At 39.7% G+C, this 17,580-nt stretch overlaps 1 protein-coding gene across 6 annotated transcripts in view; it reads left to right on the plus strand.

The window, feature by feature from the left end:
• Positions 1-9,109: 9,109 nt before the first annotated feature.
• Positions 9,110-17,580, plus strand: part of TRPS1 (transcriptional repressor GATA binding 1) — a 258,255-nt gene continuing 249,784 nt past the window's right edge. For 2 of the 6 annotated variants that reach the window (XM_086695104.1, XM_086695108.1), the window contains exon 1: positions 9,110-9,635. Coding sequence is in view for 1 of the 6 variants with exons in the window: in XM_086695107.1 (XP_086551233.1) it covers positions 10,290-10,299 (10 nt within the window). In the remaining 5 variants the exon portion in view is untranslated. Of the gene's footprint in view, positions 9,636-9,749; positions 10,300-10,333; positions 16,671-17,580 lie in introns of those variants that run through there. The other 4 variants (XM_086695105.1, XM_086695106.1, XM_086695107.1 and 1 more) reach the window with 3 other exon arrangements.

A 17,580-nucleotide genomic window follows, 5' to 3' on the forward strand; every position in this document is an offset into this window, starting at 1 on the left:
CTCCTCCTCCCATATACTCTTTACTAAGGCATCCTTGAAGCAGGAGACCTGAAGTGCATACAGAGAGGCTAAATTTTACAATGACCTCGGTAGAAGTTATATAACTTTTCTCTAATGATATTCTGAATGAGAAAAGAAACCCATTGCCCAAAATATGGTTAAGGAATGTGTACTTGTTAGAGTAGCTTGTGGTTGAGTCATAAAAAATCTTAATAAAGCAGAATGGCCCTAAGCTCTTACCTCTGCTCTGTCAATAGAATATCATGCTGGATATGTGATGAAACATTGAGCAAGATTTTAAAATTTGTCTAATGACATTCTAAGTCACAGTGTAATATCCTACTAAGCAGTGCATACTGCCTAGTAGGACAGATCATGGAGTTATCAACTGTAACCAATGCTTGTACCATGAGAACATATTCCATATTTTAATCTATGCAAGTTATTCAGATGTACCCTACAGAATGGGTTGTTTCTAGATGGCTACTTTACATTCAGTTTCACTTTTATGGTCTAAAGGTAGAATTGCCTTTATTCACCTAGTATATCAAGATGAAGTGGTATGTCTCTTTAAATAAAATAAAATTTGTTTTGAAGTACCCCCAAGTGGTCTTGAGATTTTACCTGTCCAAATCTAACATATAGTAACTAGAAACTCATGGCATAATTGAATCAGTATTCGCATTCTTCATGTGTTTTTGTGTTTAGGAGAGATAATAGGAGGTATGTTTTGATTCTATTTCCTTGTTTAAAGAGTTTAATATACATGTAAATATATGTGTATGGATTGTGCTATGATATTCTGCATGACGAGTTACATAATTGAACATGAGTAGTTTGGGGATCTTGCCCGGGACTGCTTTTTAAAAAACACATTAGGGGCGCCTGGGTGGCGCAGTCGGTTAAGCGTCCGACTTCAGCCAGGTCACGATCTCGCGGTCTGTGAGTTCGAGCCCCGCGTCGGGCTCTGGGCTGATGGCTCAGAGCCTGGAGCCTGTTTCCGATTCTGTGTCTCCCTCTCTCTCTGCCCCTCCCCCGTTCATGCTCTGTCTCTCTCTCTCTGTCTCAAAAATAAATAAACGTTAAAAAAAAAATAAAAAATAAAAAAAAATAAAAAACACATTAAAGAATATTGAGAACAGGGGCGCTCGGGTGGCTCAGTTGGTTGGGCCTCTGACTTCAGCTCAGGTCATGATCTCACGGCTCATGAGTTTGAGCCCCACATGGGGCTCTGTGATGATAGCTGAGAGTCTGGAGCCTGCTTCAGTTTCTGCGTCTCCCTCGCTATTTGCCCCTCCCCCGCTCACATTCTGTCTCTCTCACTCTCTCTGCTTCAAAAGTAAATAAACATTAAAAACTGTTTTAAAAAAGAAGATTGAGAACAATTAGGTAGTACTGCGTAGAAACTTAGTTTAAGTGAAAAATAGAAAAAAGGTCATTAATATTTCGTAAAACAGCAACCACAATGATCATGTAGTGGTTATCTGTAGTTATTGTCATGCCCTTTATCTACATCTTTGGGAAGTCTGCATAAAATAGCTGTAAGTCTCAGGTATCATGAATCTTCTCAATCTTGAACTTGTGAATTTCTTGGGGCTCAAGAAATTCCCCTTATTCTCAGGAGTCTTACCTTGTTTATCTTACTGAACTTAATTAGCTTTGAACTATGAGTGTCCGTGCTCCTCTTTCAGACAGAGCTATCTCCAGAGTCTAGACTAGTGCAAATTGGAACAAATGCCCAGGGCTCTGCTCTGCTGGGGAAACCCCACAGCTGGGGCTGCTGTAGTGGATTTGTACCTGTGGGCTAGAGAGGAAGGAGAGGGGATGGGAGTTAATACAATAGAGCATGATTATCGAAAACAATTAGCACAATTTATAGAGCATCCTCTACCCCAACTTTTGCTCACCCCATGAACGGGCAGTAACTCCAGTGCCCTATGCATTACAAACCACTATAAATGGCCTTACCTTCCATATCTGAACTACCTTATTATTAACATTAATTCATGCCTTCACTCCGTCACCGAAGTAACATACAGGAAGGTCTTTGTATCTTCACATTTGTATTGGATTATTTAGTATTTGCCAGAGCCAAAGGATGGATCTCTCTCACATCTTGGTGAATACAAGAATTACGTGGTATGTTTATTAAAATTACATTCTCAGGCCTCACCTACAGAAATGCACTTCAGTAGGTGAGGCCTATACATTTGCAGTTTTAGAAAGAACCCAAGATAGTTTAAGAAGCACTTAATTAGATCATAAATTCCACAGGTGGGGAGCATGCCAGCTCATTTACTCTGGGGTACCCAACCCCTAACACAGTGTCTGTCAGATGATAGTTATTCAATATATATTTGTTTAACTTTATTAAATTATATTACAAGGACTATGTTAGACGCTAGGGTACAAAGATGCTTTTATCACAAGTTCTTCTGTATCAGTCAGAGTCTAGGCAGATAACACATGGCACCCTCAAAGAAGAATTGGAAGAGAGTTTAAATGAAGAAGGATCATTTACAAAATCATGGTCAACAGTTAGGGAGAAAGAGATAGTGAAATATCCAGGGTCTACCAGCAGCCAGAAGCATCTGCCATTAGGCTTAAAATCACAAAGGGATAGGAAGCTTATTTCTGGAATCCTATAAGCATGTAGCCTTGGTAGAGAGGCTGCCTGGACAGGAGGAATCAAGGGAAAAAGTAACCTGTCTGTTTTTCCCATTCTCTGACCTGATGATGTCAGTGGTCAAACCCCTCCAGAAACCAAATGGCAAGAGGGCCCAGGTGATGTAGTGTATCTACATCTACATATCTGCATGGCGGAAAGAGAACGTGGACAGAAGCTTCCTTCCAGAAGCTGACAGTCTAGGGTCTTTCTACATGCTTGTCTAAGTACCAGCCCATTCAAGTTATCTAGATGAACCAAGGATAAATCAATTGTCTGAACACCAACATGGAATGTTAACTAAACCAAAGTTTTCATGTTCCAGATGATCACATGCTCCTAGACACATATACATGTATGCACACATGCTCACATGCTTACACACACACACTTCCGTGGGATTCATAATACATTATGAAACATGATCCCTGTGGGAACCTGCACATTCATCTTTGATAATTTAACATCTGCAAAATTAATAGATATCGATAGATAGATTTAAGCTAAAATGATTTAATATTTTAATGTTAAATAATATAGAGAAAAACACCATTAATGTTCTTATGGCTTCTGAAACTACAAATAATCCCTCCCCATCTAAAATTTCTCAGCTTTAACCTCATTTTCTATACCCCCACAGTTTAATGCCTAGGATTTAGTTAAAGATCATTTAATTCACTATTTTTAGAGCAACATGGAATCATGAACCCAAACTTAATGATAATGAGGACAATATTTCAGAGGAGGACAAACGTCTTCTCTGATACGTTGCCAAAAATATGCTGCGGAGATGAAGACCACCCAGAAGCTTCAACTGGCACATGGTGCATCAGCCCATATGTATTAAAGAAAAAAAAGAAGAGAGAGAGGAAGAAAAGGCCACATGGAACGTTTGAAACTTGGGCTCAATAGTGTGTTTCTAAGTAAAATGTAAAGATGTTACAATCTCCAAATTCGACTGAACAGATGTTACTGAATACCTATGATTCGATGGTCTTCTGCCCTCAAGAATCTTACAGTTTAGTAGGGGTGGGACACGAAGTCAACAAGCAGCATTATGCAAGTCACTATGATGAATCCCAAGCTAGAGACGAAAGTAAGACCGATAGAAGCTTACTTCTTACGTTGCTGATTCTGATATGGAGTTTGAGGAAGGCTTCATATGAAAGGCAGAATCTGAGTGTGATCTTAGAAGGGACGGTATTTTGCCTGGAGAGTTGGAATGAAAGGCCCTTCAAGGCCTTCCAAGTGCAAGGTGCCAGTAAGTATTAGAACAAACAAACAAACAAACAAAAAAACGTTCTGAAGTGTCAGACAGATGTGGGAATGTCTCTCTTGGTGGGTCAGGAGATGGGCCTGTGTGGAAGAATAGAGTGAAGAATGAGACCAGAAAGTGTTTGGAACTAGATGATAGGAAGACTTGAATGGCCTATAGCACTTTGGTGCTGTTCTTTTGTTAGTTGGGAGTCATGGGATGTTTGTCCTGAGGAATGGAAAATGCAGAAGTTTGATGATCTGATCTGGTAGCTCCTTAGAATAATGAAGAGAGAGAGAGAGTGAAGAGGGGAAGCTCAATGGGATGTATTGGAAGAGAGAACTTTGTAATTTGGGAAGGGTCCACGTGGATGGAAAGAAAGGCCGTAGGAGTTACAAAAGCCTTTAGAAAATAAACAATAGGAAGACTTGGTAACTGATTGGATGTGGGGCCTGTGGGAGAGGGTATTACCAAAGATGTCAAATGTCTGAGGTTTCTGGTCTGGATGACTCATACCTTTAACAGAGATAGGGTTTGTCTATTTCCTTCCTCCTTCCATGTTGTTTGTCTTTATAGCCTCTTCTTCCTAAATTATGGTATTAGACATATATCATATCATTCAAATTCACACATTTGAATTTCTGGTGGAATATTTCAGTGTGACAAGTAGGCAAAATTGAGTGTTGGGCTTTGTTATATGCAACTTGAGAGTTAATTGCGTAGTTTGGAGAGTGGATGGGATGAGAGAGTACAGCAAGGGAAGATAATAGAGCAGAGGGTAAAAATGTGAAGAACATTAGGAAAATACCCACTCTTCAGAGTCACATGGTGGATCTGGGTTAATTCAGATGAAAATTCTGTCTGTTACTTAAGAGAATGGAGTGAGTCCTGCTATTTCCCATGGTGGTTTGGTTAGAACACACAGCTCTGAGTGATCGATTTCATTACACTTTCAATCCAATGGATAGTGTATGTTTGGATATTCATAAAACCTATTGAAAAAGCAGGAATTCTTACTATTATTCTGGGGCACCTTTGGCAGAGATGTTGTGTGTGTGTGTGTGCGTGCATGTGTGTGTGCATGCCTGTGTGTGTCTACACCTCGGAAATTTGTTTCCTCTTTTAATTAAATAAAGCCTATGTTTGTTGGCTTTTAGGGTGGGCTGCAGGCCCATCTGTTTAACTAGGCAGTTGCTTGATATTGCAGGGGGGAGGTTTGGCAAGTGTTAAGTGTGAATCTGAATACCAGATACAGGCTATTTAAAGCTGAATTTATCTTTCATAAATTCACCCAGAGGTGTTCAGCAGTAGGTAGTTTGGAAAATGATCATAATTTGTGCAGAACAGTCTTTTTTTTTTCTTTTACGCTCGAGTGGTGTGTGATTGGGAGAAGGAATAGACTGAGGGAACTTCATCTTTGCTATGCTCTGTTCCTTTAGGTGCCAGGACAAGGAAGGCAGACTACTTCAACAATTGTTTTTGATATTCTGGAAGGCAAAATGGTCTTCCATTTTACATGACTTAGTCCTAATTTGAGAGCAAATAATACATAAATATTTTCTCGATAGTATGTGTTATAGCAGTAGGTATTTAGGACCAACAGTTGTCAATCTTTGAGGTTTCTGAAAGGGATAGCAATTTATGACGTGCTAGGGTAAACAGTTGGATTACATTTCTGAAATACGTGTTCCATCAGGTAAAATCATTGTGATTACAGGCACTGGAACTGTAAGTTAAAGTTATGTGCTAAAAGGTTGAAAATGTAGAACAAGTACACTTGTGCTTAACTATTAATCCCTCTTTGTATCTCTGCTGAATAAACTACAAGAAAAGGGGAGAAAAGGACGTTTAAATAGTAAAACAGAAAAAGTGCATTCTGTAATTTTAATAAACAGTAAGCCCTACTACAGCTCAAGGCACTGTTTCATCAGTGGTCCAGCCATAAGAGAATATTCCAGAATCACAGACTTATGAAAGATTATAAAGAAGTTATTTTAGTTGGAAGTTATTTCTTTTGTTTGCTTTTTAAAATTTCTCTTAATTTCTTCTTTATTTTCTGATGTATTGTATAAAGGCACAGGTTGTTATATTCACATCCAGGCTCCATTGTTGAGAAACACATTGTAAATAAAAGCAAAAGAAGAGAATAGGTTTAAGAGCTTTGCATATGTTTGACAGCAGAAGATAATAAATGTAAATAAATCTTTAATATTTCCCCTAATTCAGTTTGTGCCATGCAAATGTCAGGACTATAAAAACAAATCAACAAACATTTGAAGAAAAACAATATACATAACTTATTTTATATATTAAAAACAACTGTCAAACAATTATGATCTCATGTATTAGTTGGTTGTTTTGAAATATTCCTACTAGAATTAAAAAAATGCTACGAGGGCCTTTGAGCTTAAACATATTGTGTCAATCAAGAGCATATGTAATGTATCTAAAGCATGAGGTAAAAATTTTCTTCATAAATTATTTCATAAATAAATAAGTAATTTGCTTGAAAAAGTTCACAAAAATAGATGTGCTTTTATTAAGTTCTCTACAGAACTTTTGTGGCTAATGTAAATGGATTGATACAGACAGCATTTTGATCTGCTATACTCTAACTTGAAATACAAAAAGTAACATGAAGAGATTCTTCATGTCTCAGGCAAGCTTCAGCAGAATTGAGTCCGTGAAACTTCATTCATTAGATTTTTAAGTGACCATGAATTTGTTGGCTTCAGTACCTGAAGGGTAACTTTATCCTTTCAATTAAAGGACATAATTCACCCTCAGACCATTGGCTTTAACTTTTTATGTAATATATAATTTTGGGTACACTTAATGGTCAAATGTTGTATTATTACAGGTGGAAAAACACCAGCCATCTCAAGGGTTTTGTGCTTGCAAAGGCATGTAATTTAATTTTTTTGAACCAATTTAATCAATGATTGTTTCATGTGAGTAAATTTACACTCTTAACGATTGCCTTAGATTTGAGGGTGACGGAGAGGAAGATTACTTCCCCCTTTAAAATGCCCTTTAAATCTTGGGGAGCAAAAGGAGATTAGGGGATAATCCTTGTGATATATTGTACTGTTTAACTTTGCTGCTATGATGCCACCGCCTCAGATTTTATCAGTTAGATACCAGCTCCAGCAGTCTTAGGTGGTATTAACCCTTTAAGTACAAACGGTTTTACTATTGAGATGCCTATTTCAAAATTTATTTGATCTCATATTTTTAGTTAGTCATGGCTAAAGAATGTTTCACTCAGATCCTTTTTTTCTCCCTGAATAAAAATGCCTCTCGCTGTGCTGTGCATATTTCCATAAAACTTGGTAAGCTAATTTATGACTTAAAAAAGAAAATAAGGGTCTATATTTAATATATGAATATTTTTTACAGTGGAAATTGGTGGTGGACAGTATTAAATGACTCTAGTGTGGAAATATGCAGGTGGTCATTAGTAGCTGACTATGAGATTTACTCAAGATTTTGATATTAATTTTCCCTGGAAGCAGGACTATACATAAATCTAACTCTGTTCCCAAATTAATTTAAATTGATGATAACATATGAATAACTCCGCATCTGAGGCTCATTGTCTTCTTACTCCTTGAGGGAATATATAGTTTGCCTCATTGTGAAATTGTATTTTGACTACTCTTTTACCTGACTAGTTTCTCTATTGCAAAAGAATTATTGCTTTTGTACTCAGAGAGAGTGTATGGGACACACTACCGAATTTTATTCTGGAAGAAAAGTGCTACAAAAAGGAATCACGTATTTGCCTGAGTAGGTATATTAAGTAGAAATGAAGACTACAGAAAAAGAAGTTTCTAAAAGCACATGCTTAAGTGTTTAATTTTTTTTTATGATTGGCTTTTTCACTTCTGATGTTTCTAAAATATATTTTCATCTTTTAAGAGATGCAAGAATCATTTAGGGGAAAATATTTTGGAGGAAATTACTTCATCTTCATTTCACAGATTCATGATTGTACCTCTAAAGTTCTAATTTTAATCATTTTGTAGTTTGGAGAAGGAAGGATGCTTCTTCTTTTAGCACAAAATTAGCTTAAACTGACTTTCACTAGAGGAAAAACATGCCACTTAAAGTCACCCAACTGAAGAAAATGAAGTCCAAACGCCCAAGAAATGTTTACTTAGTTTTTAACACCTACTATACTTTGAATCCTGTCATGGTACTCTTTTATGCATTGTTGATCTTTAGAAGTTAAAAAAGGAAAAAGAAGGAAAAAAAAAACCCCGCTCAATTCAGTAACTTCGTGTGGAGGGAATTTCACTTAACAATGAGAGTATTTGGAGATGTGAAGTAGTAAAAAGAATGTCATGCTTTAATTCAGAGTTCCTTATCTGCTACTAAACCCCCAAAGATCAGCAGGTATTAATCTTGCAGCATTTGAATAATGTTCCCATTTTATCTATTTTGTAGTACCCCCTTTAAGCACCCATTGAGCTTGCTAGCCTCTCCCCAGCTCAGAAAACCATAGCAACCTCAGTCCGCACTTCTCCAACTCAGGATAGAGTTCAAGTTGTTCTCCTCAGCCCTCTCGCCATCAAATGCATGGGAAACACTGACCACCGACTAGGTGTCCTAAGACTTCTTCCAGTCCTAGAAAAGGGGCGGGGGAAGGGCCGCGAACACACACACACACACACACACACACACACACACACACACACACACACACACACACACACTTCTGCGTCGTTTAATTGGGAGGGAGAAGGGAAAGTAACATCCGAAAAGGTAAAAGCACTTTTAGAGTTCTTTTGATTGTTCATGATAGCATCTCCGGGTGTTCTGGTACCATCGGTTTGGCCGCCACGCACTGGCCCCCACCTGCCCCCCCCCCCCCCCCCCCCCCCAGGTAGGTCCTCGTCTTTATCACATTATTCCTAAAGCTTTCGGTTTTTTCCTCGGTTTCCAGCCCGCACGTTCACACATGGGGGTGGGGGAGGAGGAGGGGGGAGAGGCGGGGCGGGAAGGTAGCCGGGTCCCGGCACCGCGCAGCTCTCATTTGCGGCGCTCCGACTCGGGCGAAGTTCTCGCGCAGCCGGCTCGCCGCGGCCGGGGCCGGTCCCGGCGGGCGGCGGCGGCGGCGGGTGCTCGGAGCCGGGCGGGGCGGCGGCGGCGGCGGCGGCGGCGGCGGCGCGGGGACGCGCGCTGTCTCTTTAAGGGAGCTCGGTCTGGGGTGGCGCTTTCCTCCGCGAAGGCTCCTTTGATATTAATAGTGTTGGTGTCTTGAAACTGACGTAATGCGCGGAGACTGAGGTCCTGACAAGCGATAACATTTCTGATAAAGACCCGATCTCACTGCAATCTCAAGCGTCCTCTTTTTGGTGCTGCTCGTTTCTCCAGACCCCGCGCCCTCTCGATCGCTCTCTCGCCTTCCTATTTTTTTTTTTTTTAAACAAAAAACAACACCCCCTCCCCTCTCCCACCCGGCACCGGGCACATCCTTGCTCTATTTCCTTTCTCTTTCTCTCTCTCCCTCTTTCTCTCTCTCTCTTTTTTTTTATAAAGGGGGGGAGGGAAGGGAAAGGGGGGGAGGCAGGAAAGACCTTTTTCTCCCCCCCCCCTCCCCCCCAATAATCCAAGATCAACTCTGCAAACAACAGAAGACGGTTCATGGCTCTGGCCGCCGCGCCACCATCTTTCGGGCTGCCGAGGGTGTTCTTGACGATTAATCAACAGGTAAGGAGGGGCCCGGGCGGGCCGCGGGGCGGCGGGGGGCGGCGGGGGGCGCGGGCGCCCCTCGGCCGGGCCCGGGGCGCCGCGACGCGAGTGCTGCGTCCGCGCGTGTGTGCGCAAAATGTGGGCGATCGCGAGCGGGGAGCCCTGGGAATTAAAAGTGACTTTCTTTGAAAAAAAAAAAAAAAAAAAAGCAGAGGGAGAGTGTGCAGAAAGCCAAGCGCAGGCTTCTCGGGTTTCACATGCATTTTCTTTCTTCCTTTTTGCGCGTGTGATTTCTTTCTTTCTTTCTTCTCTTCTGCTCTCTTTCCCCCCCTTGCTCTTCTCCTTTTGGTGGGTCTGAGACAACTGAGTCTTAGAAACGAGCGACTTCAAACTGCAGTAGCCCTTGGAGTCAGGAGGGTCAAGTTCAGCCGCCAGGGAGGAGGAAAAACAAATCCCCATTTGCCAAAAAAAGAAGTTTCAGGCCGGTGCCCCCTCCCCCCTCGCAGTCCCACTCCCCCTCGCTGTCTCTTTCTGGCTGATTTTAATTCTCTCCTACCGGGCGCAGCGGAGGAGCTGGAGGTGGTTGGACCCGAGGGGCCGCCGCCGCCGCCGCCGCCGCCGCTGCAAGTTTTCTGGGGCTCCTGACAAGCTGGGAGCAGACTAGGCACCAGCATGCAGAGTAGTAAGTTGGGCGAACTTGGGAGGGTCGGGAGGGTCTCAGAGAGGGGCCTTCGTGGGGTCCCCAAAGTGGGAAAACAGCACAGGACTGGCGTTGGCTTTGAAGAGTTTGTAAAGCCAGGCTTCAAACTTTTTGCCTTAAAGGCCCAGCTGGGCTGGAGAAGGAGGGTGTCGCATCCCCTGGTGCACCCGCCTCTGCGCGGCTCAGGGAAGCTCGGCTGAGGGGTCTGTGCCCTGTCGGTGCCATGTGGCAGGGCCTTTCAGCCCAGGCGTTTCCGTAGGGGCTGAGGAAGGGGCAGACTTCCTCTGCGGTGCGGATGATGCGCCATGTGTCGCGGGTCAGCGGACACTGGACGGTGATTAAGTGCCTGACAGCGGTGGGACATCCAGGGGACGGGCGCTTCGCCTTCTGTCTAGTTCCTGTTTGGGTTCCAGAGAAACGCATCTTTGAAAGGCCAAGGCAAACACCGCTGTCCCTTCAAATAACTCCAGGATTATAGGACCCCATGAATAATTTGAGGGTGAGGCGGAGGTGGGAGCTGTTTGAAGTGCAAAGCTGTTTTTGTGGCTGGGAAGGCTTTTTTGTTAGTACCTGTGTGAGATGGTGGTGTTTCCCCCTTTCCCCAGGGAGGTCAGTAACTGTTTTATGGCCCGAAGACTCTAAAGCAATTTAAGTTAGAAGGCGAGTAGGACTGGTGGGTTTCAGAGGGAATCTTGGGCTGATTAAATTTTAGGTCTTGCTTTACTTCCTCATATCTTTTTAGGCCTCAGAGTTGATACTGTGAAAGTTTTTGAGTAAGAGCGATGGATCTTAATTGATGAATCAAAATTATGATAGAATGTTCATCCTTATTCTATTTTGGAAAATCACGGCTAGAGTTTTAAGTGAGGTAAGTGAAGTGAGAAGCTTAGCGGAGAAGTTAAATCGCAGAGAAGTTGGGCCGATTCATTGAACTTTTGTAGATTCATTGAACCTTTGTAAATGCACCAGGTGAAGAGGGAAGGGTCCAAGAGGGAAAATAAGTACAGAGAGAACATACAGATAGGGCCGGAGACAAAATTACAAAGAAATGATAATTCTAGGCCTGGTTGTTGGCTAAAATATGATTGTTCAAAGCAAAAATAAAATAGGAACCTTCTAACCACTACTTCAAAGCCCACCAGCTCTTGAGTTAAAACCTATGGATCTTGCTGGCATCATGTTACTTTCCTGCTGGTTTTAGGAAAAGTTGATCATTTAGAAAAGGCTGCCAGAGTTAAAAATGCAAGGGGCAGCAAAGGAAAGTAATGCAGGCGGCCAGTTCTTGACGTGGACAAAATGAGAATGAAAGTTTCTGAGCTCACTGCTGTGAAGTTTCTTACATGCTGCTCATTTGCTTAGAACGCTTTCTCAGATATTCCACCGCTTAATGTAAAAAAGCAAAGTAGCTCTAAAATGGTGTGGGCTTTTTTTTTTTTTTTTTTTTTTTTGCTTTCCCCAAGTATGCCAGGGCTGTGAATAAATACAGGGTTTGTATGGGAAGATGAAGCGTTTCCTGTAAGTTGTGATGCTGACAGGACAGTCTGGAAATGATACCAACGTTTGGAAGATTTTTTTTTTTTTTTTACCTTTAAGTGAAAGTTTATTAATGACATGCTTAATCTTAAGTCAAACATATTGTTCTTAGAGCTTATCTCTCCTCAGATTTCATAACTTCCTTTTAAAGCTATACCCCTGGATGAAAACATCTCTAGATTGAGTTAAATATACCGGGCCACAAACGTGCTAAAGTTTGATGATTATTTTTTAATATGAACAACCTGAAAATAAAACTCCTGACGGGGGGATAAAGTTTTAATGCCCCATTATGACTTGATTTCTCTAAATGCGAGGCATTCCGCAGCTTCATTGATACACTGTTGGCCGAGTATTGTTTACCATGAGCGAGTTGATGTTTACAGCTTCCCAATATATCTATTATATGTTAGGATATATTGTGTGTAGAATACTTTTCCCACACATAACAATGGAGTCTGACACTCTCCAAATAAATGGTGGAACATCGCAAGTTCCTTACAAAAAAGTTTGTCACTCCTTTGAATTCTACACGCTGTAAGGGTCTGCTGCTATTTAGATGTTGTCCTTTGTCTGTGAAAGGTAACATTAAAAGTAAAGAGAAGAATGTCATAGTAGTTGTGAGGTCTGAGTTGATTTTAGAGCTCAGCATTCTGATGATTAATATTCTAAACGAGTTAATAAAATTTTTACTTGAAAAGAGGTTAGAATCCATAATCGTGTGCTAATCGTAAGTGAGTTACACATGCCTCTTCGACGTTTTCAGTATTATTTTTACTTTTCTTTTAAGTCACATACTCCTCCTGAGTTTACTCTGATTTCCAGAGTATAGGTCCTCCTGTAATACACATAAGGGAATCTTCATTCATAAGGAGAAACTTCAAAACAGGGAAATGAATGCATCTGTGGAAAAGCTGCTTTTAAGATCTTAGTATTTCAATGATGTTTCTATTACTGGTATTATTATTTGGTGAGTGTGTGCGTGTGTGTGTGTGCGCGCGCGCGTGTGTGTGTGTGTGTGTGTGTGTGTGTGTATAGAGACAGACAGAAAGAAAGGAAGAACACAGTTTGCAGTTAATAATCTGCACATTCCTATAAAGACATGCCAAAGGGTGTTAAGTTTTAATAAACTGTTTTCTTACCTTCTTTGTGGAAGTAAATAAACATTACTGAAATTTTTAGAAAGACTTGTGGCAAATTGTTTTTGAGCTAGAATTTTTTTTGATTTTGAAATCTGTACAAATATTGATAACTGGACTTTAAATGTTTTTTAATAATGCATATAATCTAGAAAAATATTTTTCTTTCACTACCCCTTTTGGTAGCAAATAATAATGTAATAACATTATGCTATTGTGTAGAAAACAAAAATAGACTTTAAGAACGTTATGGGCAGGTGTTTACAATTGATTTAAAGGGAAAATTAGTATTTTTGAAATAAGCGATGCACTTAAAATAAAGTGACTGGTGCACATTAAAACATATTCTTATTAAGATATTCTCTGGTGTGTAAAATGAAGCCATTCATTCAACAGACTGACAACTTTCCACTTGGTATTTGCCTTTGCTTAATTTAGTTTCCGCAGGACAGCTAGTGTGGTAGTCTGCATCTGTTTTTGGCAGGCACAGAAAACTATAAACTGAGACAGTTCTGTCCCAAATAGCTCACAAGTTACAATCAATTTGATAAAAACAGGCAGGTCTTATGGACTTGCTGTCTGTTGTTCATCCTTGGTCAAGCTTTCAGGTAACAGGTTTCTTTCTCTCCCCGTTTTGCTGGTTATAACTACTAATGTCATTGATAACTAATTCTGAGTCTTGTTTACTCATTTATCTACTTTATTTATTATTTAATGAAATTTGGGGAAATTAATGACAGCATATCTAGACTTGGTTTTACTTTACGTGATAACTATGTCTTTTGATATCATACAGAAAGTAATGAATTCTTTCTTACTATAATAGGTTTACAATTTATGGAATTGCACAGTCCCCTTAGGTGAAATGTGAAGAAACTTCTAGCCCTTGCCAAGTAGAAATCTCATCTAATTCTCTGAAGTTCCTTGTAATTGTCATGTATAGAGAAGGCTAATGCTCTTTGCAGTGATTCCCCTTGAAAAAAATTAAGCAGAGTTTTTTTAATAATCATCAAAATTATTTATCTCCTACAAGCTTTAACCAGTGGATTAAAGTAAATATGCTAAAATGCCAACTGTTGTTTTATACTACCGTTCAGTAGCAAACAGTGCTGCAGAGGGAATAACCACTTTTAAAATTTTCTCCTCAAGTGTCAGTGGGTCGTAGGCTATTTGTTTATTTGTATAGGATATTTGGTTAATTATAAATATGACCTTTACTAATAATGTCTTTAATGCTGCTCCTATGGTCAGCTCTAGTATTGTGTTACTGTGCGTTTCAGATGCCTGGGAACCAAACTCACTGGTCTTTCGTTTGGTTCTCTGGTGGGTATCATAACGTAGAACCAGATTTAGTTTAGAAAGAGATCTTTGGGCTTAAAGAGACCTCTTTGCTGAATTTGGGGAAGGACCTATGGATGAAAATTATTTGAATTGTTAAGAGTTCAGGAAGAAGCATGACTTGTCGCGGTAGCTGGAGTAGCTGTTACAGTAGCAAAATGTCTACTTTTTGTCACTCCCCCCCACCCCCCTTTTTTTGTTTTTTGTTTTTTGTTTTTTCCAAGAGCACAAATCCAAGTAGCAAAAGCAAAGATGAAATTAGCTATGCACTTCAAATGTGAAGCATCATTGGGAATCATTTTCTGATTCAAAGCTGTAATTAAAATACAAATAATATCAAAATACCCCCAAGAAGACACTAAGGGTACGCCTTTTGTTCCTAAGCATGTTTCATTAAGAATAAGAAAGAAAACTTTTAATTTTTAAAACGTTTCTAGCTCTTTAAAAACCTGCAGTAAATACTTTACAAGTGGCTAGACACCTTCCCTGGTGGTTTAGTTTATACAAGCAGGAAACTTTCTCTCCTACTCTTTCTCTCTTTCTTGTTTTCTTTAAACCAACTGACGTAATGCCAAACTTTGCTTTAAAAGAACAGACAGAAGTAATTGGTAGCTTTTAACTTTTAATAATGTTCTGGATTGGTTTTAGTGGCCAAAATGCCATTTTTTTAAAAAAAAAAAGTTCAAGTAAGAACGGGCTTGTGGCCTGAGGAAGAAAGGCTCTGTTGATGTAGTTATTTTTATTCTTGTTTTTCAATCTGTTATTAAAAATCTTTCCTGCTGAGCACTGCTGGATTTCTCCAATTGCTCTCTGTGATGGCTGGTGCATTTCAGGTTACCGTAACTTAAACAGTTTTTGGGTTTTGGGGAGAGTGGGTATTTGTGTTGCGTTATTTCTTTCTTATTTGGAAAAAAATGTGTTTTTGTTTCAATTGACATGAATTAATTAAGATTATCAATGGCGACAGGTCAATGGATGTGTTTATATAAAGAATGCTACACCTGTTAGCAAGAGCCTGAAATGTGGAAGTTTAATTGTGACATTAATCATTTTTATGTGCGGAGGAAGGAAAATAGATGAAACTTTACAAAAATATATTTTTAGATTGAAAGCGTTAATTTTAAGGTTCAGTTTGTTTCTACCGGTGGTTCTTTTATTCTCACAATTTCAGATGATAATATTTTAACCCTATTTATCACACAGTGTTTTTAGTTTCCTTTTTTTTTTTTTTTTTTTTTAAATTCGTCCTTTACTCTCTTCCTGATCTTACACAGGCAAATAGAACTTTCTCCAGTTAAGGGACATCTTGGTGGTGTTGATTGGCATCAGGGCAACTTCAGAAGCTGGCAAGTAGGAAAATCTTTTCAGAGGGCAAAAAGATTTGTGCCAGTTTTTCCTTCCTTGGGGAAAGACACTCCATCCAGAAGTGGGGCCCTCCACCCCATTTGGTGGGGCAGAACGGAGTATCGACATTTCTGGTGTGAATCGTTCGTAAGGTTTAAATCTTATGGGTACTTGTCTTAGACTTGGCTTTTAACCCCAAATTTGTTTTAAGAGTTTTTTTTGTTGAGAGTTGTTGTTGTTGTTACACAGAGCACATTTTAAAAATAATACATATTGAACTTAGGTATCACGGAGATACCTTAAAATGTCTCTTATGTTTTTTACACTTATAAAAAGCATTCCTCATATTCAGGGAAGTTGAAGTGCTCTCCGCGTAGACATTTGACAGTTTTGACTTAACCTGACTTACGTCTTTCTCAGTTTTTCTTGTGAGAGCTAAGACTTTAGTCCACATCAGGGGCACTGTTTCTCTGGTAACTACTTCTTTACTTACGGATTTGTCAGGGAAGACCTTAGGAACTGAAGCTAGAAGTTGTTCACGTCAGCATGGTGAGAGTGTCTCGATGTAAGTCTTACTTTATGTTTCATAGAGTTTTCAAACATAAATTTAAAGTTACTGGTTTCTCTGTGATTGCATTTTTATTTAATGAATGTTGGTTTATTACTTCAAAACTGAGTGAACAGTAATAAAGTGTAGCAAGAAGGAAAAAAGGCGGAGGGTGGTGTTTGGAGCAGCAGTGCTTTGATATCAGCAGTTTGTTTACTGTTCAGTGGTGGGGAGGGGTTGGAGAGGCTTTGTGGGAGATGATAGAAAAAAAAATCCATCAATTGCGCATATGATCCCCTCCCCTTAAGGTTTACTTAAACAATATGTTTCAGTTTTGCCTCAAACCATTCCGCACCACTTCTGCTCCCAAGCATCCACCACTATCTGGTTCCTGAGCGGTTAAGGATGACACTTTCTGTTGTACAATGAACTACACTATTGTTTGAACTAAGGTAACATATTTTGCTTTATGTAATTTTTTTTGGTAGTTATTACTAGGATACCTCTAATGTGAGAGGAAGCCTAGCATTGTAAAGGTCTGCAAGTGCTTGAAGTATCCATGATGACTACACTGTGTTTAAATTATTGCTGGTATGTGCATGCTGTTATGGGTGTGTTTTATGTATGGATGTACATGGACTGATAATACATGGATACACCTTGATGGTGGATTCTAATAATGTGAAACCATTAACTCTGCCCTTTTAACATGAATCTTTTAAGGAGATACATGACCTACTTCATAAAGTCTAGAAGTTTGAGATGGGTATGGAGTCTAACCGTAATGAAGCCATCATTAGCGTACTTCTGTCTACTCTGAATTTACTAGGAAATTTTTAAAATGCGGAAAGCTATAAATCAAAATGCCACCTTTCGGTGCATTGTTAAGAAATGCTTTTGAAGAAAAATTTTTTAGCACTCCCATTTCTGCTGAGAGGAGCAGTTAAGTGACAGTGCTGTTTCTGAATATATCTTTTTATGGGATGGCACTTTATAGTTTATACTTCTGTCCCAAAACGTTATGTAGAAATATGGAAAATGTAAAGACTCTGTACTGTGACCCAATGCTTTTTTTCCCTAGGGTGATGGATTCTGTGCGTCACCTAAATGTGATGCTATTTGCCAGGCTTGCAATACTGGTTTTGAGGGTTGCTGTATGTCCTATTTCGTCAAGCAACACAATACAACAACTTTGGTATCTAGGTAATTGACACAGTCAAAATAGGCTCTGGAAAATGTTCCAAAAACTTCTAAGTCAGAAGCTAACATATATTCAGTTTATTTAACATTTGAATAAACAGTGACTCATTGTCAGCTATTTAAGTCTCCTATAGTAGATAGTGTTAGAAGGAAATATACAAG

Source organism: Puma concolor, chromosome F2, assembly GCF_028749965.1.
Source record: "Puma concolor isolate L17-30 chromosome F2, mPumCon1.1.hap2, whole genome shotgun sequence".
NCBI lineage: Eukaryota > Metazoa > Chordata > Mammalia > Carnivora > Felidae > Puma > Puma concolor.